Source organism: Sinocyclocheilus rhinocerous, unplaced genomic scaffold (genome assembly GCF_001515625.1).
Source record: "Sinocyclocheilus rhinocerous isolate Xijiao unplaced genomic scaffold, SAMN03320098_v1.1 scaffold368, whole genome shotgun sequence".
NCBI lineage: Eukaryota > Metazoa > Chordata > Actinopteri > Cypriniformes > Cyprinidae > Sinocyclocheilus > Sinocyclocheilus rhinocerous.
In genome coordinates, this window is record NW_015664681.1 from 454668 (window position 1) to 462840 (window position 8173).

Genomic DNA, 8173 nt, shown 5'->3' on the forward strand with positions numbered 1-8173 from the left:
CTTTTTTTTTTTTTTTTTTTTTTACTTTGAGTAAGTGCTTATGTAAATGAAGCTAAAGCTTATCAGGCAAATCTTACTAAGCGCAGATTAATCATTAACTTAGATCAATTGTTCAACTCTTTTTCCAGTGTCAGCCACTAATAGTCTTGATAGGCCCTTTTAATCCATATTAGCCTGACATTGTTTCACCGTGAGCAGGGAGAGCTACTGCACATTAGCACTATATATACAGCCACACACATGCCACGGACACTTACTAACTGAGCCTATTCTGTGAGGAAAAAAGACTATTGTGTGTGTCACACTTCTGGAGTAAAGCCTCAGAGGTTGATCATTACCTGCGTAACAGCGGTAGGTGGCAATATTCACACAGGACGTTACGCCACACACAGGTGCTGGAAGTCACGCAGGACACTACACTGTCCCGACACCACGCGCCTTGCGAAATCCCACACCCTAGGGTTGTGATCTCACATGCTTCCCATATGAAGCGTCATAGCTGTCATCAAACTTCCTCCATATGCTAAGTGTGATAACACATCATCAAGCTCTGTCTCGAGGTGTTGTGAGCACAGTAGTCCTGCCATGAGGTGCTAACCCCTTTTCCAGGCAATTATCAGCTACAGATAGAACCCTCCCTTAATTGGACAGAACACAGATGTCTCTGTCTATGTCAGTGAGGGCCTCGTGTTAACCGAGGCCCCCCATGAATGGCTAATAAAACTTTAAATGAACAAAAGCCTATATAGTGATGAAATGTTTCCTATTTGAAACCACCATGAATGTGCAATGAGCATTTATTGCTGTATTCGAGCAGTTTGCGGTAATGTTTTAACCCTGGGTCAAAGGAGTTTTTAGGCTTTTTGTGATTCATGCATCTAATAGAATCTAAACATTATCCAGTGCATTTCAGCTTTCCAAAAGATGTTCCGCAGAGAATAGGCACGAGGTGTGATTATTTGCCTGAAGTGATATTCACTGTTATGAAGTGAAAGGACTTGCTAACCCCTGGAGTTTTTACATATTTATTTCTAATGCTGGTGTTGTTTGAGGTGTTAGGACAAATCACCTTTATCTCGTTTACACTGATAAGACACTGCATCCAGTCAGTTAACCTCCCCAACACAGTAGCAAATGCCTTTCTGTTGTGTGTGACAGGATGTAAAGGACTATAGAGAATACAGATACATCTGTGTATCTTCTCAAACAACATTTTAATGTGTGACTTTTCAGTCAGAGGAGTTAAAGTGAAATATTTCTCCCAAAAATGAAAATTGTGTCATCATTTATTCACGCTCATGTTGTTCCAAACCTGTTCTTTTGAGGAACATAAAAGTTGTTTTGTCACACATTCTTCAGAATATCATCTTTTGTGTTCTGTGGACGAAATAAAGTCATACAGATCTGAAATGACATGAGGGTAAGGAAATTATAACACAATTTTCATTTTTGGTTGAACTCTCCCAATAAAAGCTCATTAATTCCAAACGAATTCCTTTAAAGTCTACATAATGCCACACCAGTAGTTTATTTACTTTGTGTCTTTCTTTTCAAGAGTGTGAAGGGTTAGTTAATGCCACCGGGTATTATTTATGATCAGACTTCAAGTGTTTACTTTGGCTAGAGCATGAAAGACTAGAGCAGAAGTCACTCAATGCCAAGTCACGAGCTCATAGTAAGTCCATTTTTAATATTTAATGTAATCTGGCCCTTGCTGTTATTACAGTGAACCCTTCCTCTGCTCACCCTGGCGACCGCATTCCAGCCGCGTTTTGGATGGGATATCTCATTGACTGATTAACTGAGAGAGGCCCTTGCATCTGGGGTCCTGTTTCCTCTCACCCTACACCCCAGACCTTTCGAATGCCAGCTGGTCAGTGTGATCACAAGCCTAGATTTAATTAGATAGCAAGTACCAGCAGCATGGAGTGGGAACTACTAATCGGACATCTAATTAGAGAGTTAGAAGAGACTATTCTGAATATGTTATGCTATTTTGAAACATTTCAAAAATTAGAACTTTAAAACATAAGAGCTATAATTTTAGCTATCGGCAGTTTTAGCTAAAACAGATCATCATTTGATCGAATAAATGAATAATGAGGAGTGGAAAATGATTATTGTAACTTTCTGAAATGCTCCGAAAAATATATAACTTGCGTTTGACTTGACAAACAGTGAGTTGGCCTACTTTCAGTCGAGTTGCTTGCAGTCTCTCTCCTCTGCTGTGACCTCAGCTGCTTCAACTCACTTTTCTGCTACTGTGCATTGTTTCACACCTCATGTTCTGTCTGTTCCCACAGGCTAGGGCTGTGCCTGCAATTTCATTTCATTTTTGGAGGAGCTTTAGACAGGCTAGGCAAGCGAACTCTCCGGCTTTGTGCCAGCAGCCGTCCCTAGGCAGCTGACCAAGCTCCTTCTTAGCCTCTTCTCAGACCCGGATCCAGCTCTCCAGACTGCTTATGTGACAGAGGGCTTCACGGCCAGCCTCATAACTCATACATGTCTGGTTCCTCGCAGCTCTCAAAGGGCCTGCGCTCAGCAGACTCTCAGCCTTCTTTTGTTTTCTCTTCTTTAAGAAGGAGCTGAGGGCAACTGCTGTTGTTGGCCATGACCATGAACCAGCCATCCTGTGTTTTCACACAGCCCTGTGTCAGTGTTAATACGCATCTGTTACACGCATCCCATGTATATTAGTATCATATGCTTTATGAATTGCAAACTACGGTCCAAATTATGCGTGACCAAATTATTTATTCAGCTATTATCTTTTATCCCATACAAACAACAAATACGATTAATTCAATGGATTCTTTGTCTATTGAGCTGTCGTTATATATCTCAGTCATGGGATTGCAGCATTGAGTTGCAATAGGTGCACAGCACACAGTGGAGGATTTTGTTCTGGACATACCTCATAAATATTTCAAAAATACTATTCCTCATGAGGAATATCTAGATCGCCGAAGAGCTCTACAATGACAGCCATTCACATTTTCCACATAATAAAGCTGTATTGTTAAACCCATTCTCAAAGCAGACGTCTCATTGCTCAAATAAATGACCTCCCTGTACTTACAGAGTTATATTGTAGCACAGCGTTTTACATTATGTCTCTGTCGAATCAATTAGCTCTCAGTACTTACATTGTTATGTTCTAGTAAATCTCACATTAAGTCTCAGTTACAATCATTTCTCATCGTCATGAGCGAATAATATCACTAATATATGCATTTAGTGCTCTTTTGTGTAAGCATAGTGTGTCTGTCTCTTTCATTCTGCAGGAATTAGTGTTGGTAGTGTTCTTTGGTGTGGAGTATGCGGTACGTCTGTGGTCAGCTGGATGCCGGAGTAAATATGTGGGAATTCAGGGCAGGCTTCGCTTTGCCCGAAAGCCCATTTCTGTTATTGGTGAGTATGTAAATTAATTTTCAAAATGGCCTGTTGAGTTTTCTGGTTGTTGTTATCGACCTGTCCACATGTTTTTCTTGTTCTAGACCTGATTGTGGTGGTGGCCTCCATTGTTGTATTGGCATTTGGCTCTAAAGGTCAGGTATTTGCCACCTCTACTGTCAGGTAAGGTTAATATTATAATAGCAAGTCCAGGGTCTTGTCCCTTGTGGCACAGGATTAATGAGACTTAGATGTAACTCTTTTGCCATGTTTTAAAGCCATGGCATTATGTTGTTTACAGAGGAGTCCGCTTTCTTCAAATCCTGCGAATGCTGCATGTGGATCGACAGGGAGGAACCTGGCGGCTGCTTGGATCGGTAGTCTTCATTCATCGGCAGGTGAAGCATATATTTTGTTTTGTTTTGTTTTTCATGGAATGATGTGAAAGGTTCTTCATGGAACCATGGATGTCAGTATAGAACTTATCATTTTAAGAATATTTTATGTGATGAATTTCTGTAGAGGTACTCAGCAGGCCAAAGCTCATTTTCTTCAACAGCAAAATAAAAAAATCCAATTGTCAATGGTTTTTCAAAGAGAGGAATACAGGGACATGCAGTACGGTCAGAATTATCCCCTCACAGAGTATTTTTTACATTTAACATGAATAGTGTTATAAATGTACAAAAAAATAAATAAAATAATAATAATATTAAAAAACTATATTCAATTCACAGTGTTAATTCTCGTGGAAATGTGCATTCCCAGTCTGTAAAAAGGATCCATTACCCTGATCAGTTGTCCATTAATATGCCAGTGTTTTAGGAATTAGTTACATTTTATGCTCTTAAAATTAAAAGTTCGTATTAGAACCAACAGGAGATTATCGCCACTTAAATCTGTGTTAAATATTGATTTGAATGGTCTTCATTTGAACGGTCCTAATACTGATTCATAAAATCCTGTTTACTCTATGTCAGATATCAGTAGCTGCTAGAAAATATATTTGTAAAGAGTTTGTCTCTTGTAGATGTAACGCATTCTGTTGAAGGTGACATGTGCCTTGTTGTTAATGGTTTAAATTAATATTTTCATAAAGTACCAAATTCAGTATCAGTGTTTCCTGCACCACTTCTCAACAGCAGCGGGACTCTTTAGCGATAAACCAAAAGGAAGCATATTTTACTGTCAATGCAAGTTTGCAGTCTGAATGATATGAATGTGATATATTAAAGACAGTGTACCACTAAATAATGGCAATGAACATCTTTCTATTGAGCTGTCCTTGCAGGATCTGCCTAAAAACGAACATATGGGCTACTACACAATGAGTGTATTCTAAATCATGGACAAATTAGCCATTTTAGTGAATTGGTTTTAGTGTAGATTTTTTGTGAATAAAAACATAAAAGTGAAGCCAGAATCTGGAAACAAATGACTCTCTTGAGTCTTGAGCTGATACTTTTAATAAATAAGTCAGAATGAATCTGCATGAAACATAACCCTATATACTGTAATTTACAGCATTAGCAAAGATGGCATTTTATAATGAAATAGGAAAGTGTTAGCAAAATGAACACTATAACTGAAACACACCCAAATAAATTGGAATCAAATTGAATCTCTAGCCAGCACTAAAGCTGCAAAATATCATTGAAGAATTGTTATTTTTAACATTGTAGAGTCAGAGTGTAACAGTGTTTCCTCTTTCTAGGAACTGATCACAACTCTTTATATCGGATTCCTTGGGCTCATCTTCTCTTCCTACTTCGTGTACCTGGCAGAGAAGGATGCAGTGGATGATAGAGGTTTCACAGAGTTTAGCAGCTATGCTGATGCTCTGTGGTGGGGTGTGGTAGGTAGATCCCCACCCATACCTTTCACTGACACAATGGCTATTACATGGATAACTGAAGGCATACATCAATGAACTGGATCATGTTGAGTAATGTATGTGGCATGTCAATATCTTTTCTGTACATATGCTCAGGTGACAGTAACCACTATTGGCTACGGAGACAAGGTCCCTCAGACTTGGATAGGGAAGACCATTGCATCATGTTTCTCTGTCTTCGCCATCTCCTTTTTTGCCCTCCCTGCTGTAAGTTACAGAGATTTAATAGCCAGAACAATTGTTCCTTGCACAGCAGGCCAGTGTATGAGAAGAATGATAGTATTTCCCCACAGGGAATCCTAGGCTCCGGTTTTGCTCTGAAGGTGCAGCAGAAACAGAGACAAAAACATTTCAACAGGCAAATTCCTGCAGCTGCAGGTCTGATACAGGTGTGCCTTACTGTTGCCTATAGGTGTAATTATTGCTTATTATTTGTCAGTCATGAGGATGGTCAGACTTTCCAGAGTCGATCTGTTTTTTCTATTCTTATGCTGAAGGCATCCTGGAGGTGTTTTGCCTTAGAGAACCGTGATTCTGCCACCTATAAGTTATTTGTGAAAAGGAACATGAGCAGCTCAGTGTCCAGCCCTAAATTAAAGGTAGGCTACCTACCTACTTTAACATGCATGCACAGATCGAACAGACTCACTACAGCAATTTACAAACACAAAACTTTGCATGTTATGTGAAAAGAGTAGTAGTTACTCAGAATTTTTCCATGCTTGTTTTTCTAATTAGTATTATAGTATAATTTATATAGAATTACAGTATTTGTGACCCTGGAGCACAAAAGCAGTCATAAGTAGCACGGGTATATTTGTAGCAATAGCCAACAATACTTTGTATGGGCCAAAAATCATAATGATATTAAGTAAAGATCATGTTCCATGAAGATATTTTGTTAATTACCTACCGTAAATATATCAAAACTTAATTTCTGATTAGTAATATGTATTGTTAAGTGCAACTTTAAAGGTGATTTTCTCAATATTTTTTGTTTTGCACCCTCAGATTCCAGCTTTTCAAATAGTTGTATCTCAGCCACATATTGTCCTATCCTAACAAACCATACATCAATGGAACGCTTATTTATTCACCTTTCAGATGATATATAAATCTCAATTTCAAAAAATTGAGCCTTATGACTGGTTTCGTGGTCCAGGGTCACATTTATTAATCTTTTGAATTAGCTTTATTTTTTAGTTTGTTTTATTTATTAACAATTTTGTTATGTGTTTTTTAAACAAAAATATTTCTATTTAGGCTGTAATTTATTGTTTTGTTTTTTATTTCAGTTTCCGTTTTAACCGTTTTAGTACTTCAACTTTATTTTATTTCAGTTAGTTGCCAAAGCAACATTTTTAGTTTTAAATTTTTGTTTGTTTATCATTTTATTTTACTTCAGCTTAATTTCAGTTGACAAAAACAATTTTAAATGGTTTCAGTTTTTCATTGTGTGTGTGTGTGTGTGTGTGTGTGTGTGCTTGTTTAACTATGCTTGTGAGGGCCAGATATCCTCACTTATATGGTGAAATAATTATATAATAGTCTATGTCTGGTTTTAAACTTGAGTACCAGCAAAGAATAAGTAGTACCATTAAAGTTCCTCAAGTTCTTAGATTTAAAATATATATATATTTTTTTTTCTTTGGGCAGGTGAAGATGAGGAAGAAAATGAAGAGTTATGACAGGGATGATGGATTGAGTTCTTCCACCATACCTTCCATAACCTATGACTCCTTAGATGATGGGAAGGACGGTGGACCAGATACAGTGTGCAGTATTCAACAGTCAGGTATTACCAGCAATAAACTAAGATACTGCTGACCATTTCTCTCGCTCTTCTGTTTTTCACCCTTCATGCTCCTGAAGCATGTCTCCTCTGATATCCTTCATTGCCCCTCTCCATTCTCACAGAAGGGGCAAACACACACAGAAGATGTGGTGAGCTCCAGTTAGTGTCTATATGTGTCTGTACTCACTTGCTAACTACCATTCCCTCTATGCCTGTTTGATTTTATTGCTGTTTTCACAGACAAATTTATGCAGTGGGGAAAATATTTGATCCCCTGCTGATTTTGTAAGTTTGCCCACTTACAAAGAAATGAAGGGTCTGTAATTTTTATGGTAGGTTTATTTTAACAGATAGAGACAGAATACCAACCAAAAAATCCAGAAAAAACACATTATATAAAGGTTAGAGATTGATTTGCATTTCAGTGAGTGAAATAAGTATTTGATCCCCTACCAACCAGCAAGAATTCTGGCTCCCACAGATTAGTTATGTGCCCATGTGGAACACAGATTAGTCCTGCCACTTTAAGAAGTTACTCCTAATGTCAGCTCGTTAGGTGTATAAGACACCTGTCCACACAATCTGTATCTTCCATTCCAACCTCTCCCACCACCATGGGCAAGACCCAAAGAGCTGTCAAAGGATGTCAGAGACAAGATTGTAGATCTGCACGAGGCTGGAAAGGGCTACAAGACCATCAGCAAGAAGCTTGGTGAGAAGGAGACACTAACATCTAAATGATTCAGAGAAGGCTTGGGAGAAAGTGCTTTGGTCAGATGAGACCAAAATTGAGCTCTTTGGCATTAACTCGACTCTGACTACGACTGACTATGAAATGCTGACTACGACCCCAAGAACACGATCCCTACAGTCAAGCACGGAGGTGGAAACATTATGCTTTGGGGCTGTTTTTCTGCTAAGGGTACAGGTTAACTTCACCGCATTGAGGGACAAATGGACAGGGCCATGTACTGTAAAATCTTGGACGAGAACCTCCTTCTCTCCACCAGAACACTGAAGATGGGTCATGGATGGGTCTTCCAGCATAACAATGACCCGAAACATACCGCCAAGGCAACAAAGGAGCGGCT

At 38.7% G+C, this 8173-nt stretch overlaps 1 protein-coding gene across 1 annotated transcript in view; it reads left to right on the forward strand.

The window, feature by feature from the left end:
- The window catches only part of LOC107730272 (potassium voltage-gated channel subfamily KQT member 1-like), a 32496-nt gene that overhangs the window by 7018 nt on the left and 17305 nt on the right, over window positions 1-8173 (forward strand). Inside the window, exons 3-11 of the mRNA XM_016541058.1 lie at window positions 3285-3411; window positions 3498-3576; window positions 3695-3791; window positions 5108-5248; window positions 5384-5494; window positions 5581-5676; window positions 5785-5886; window positions 6944-7091; window positions 7205-7231. Of these exons, the coding sequence (XP_016396544.1) occupies window positions 3285-3411; window positions 3498-3576; window positions 3695-3791; window positions 5108-5248; window positions 5384-5494; window positions 5581-5676; window positions 5785-5886; window positions 6944-7091; window positions 7205-7231 (928 nt within the window). The remainder of the gene's footprint in view (window positions 1-3284; window positions 3412-3497; window positions 3577-3694; window positions 3792-5107; window positions 5249-5383; window positions 5495-5580; window positions 5677-5784; window positions 5887-6943; window positions 7092-7204; window positions 7232-8173) is intronic.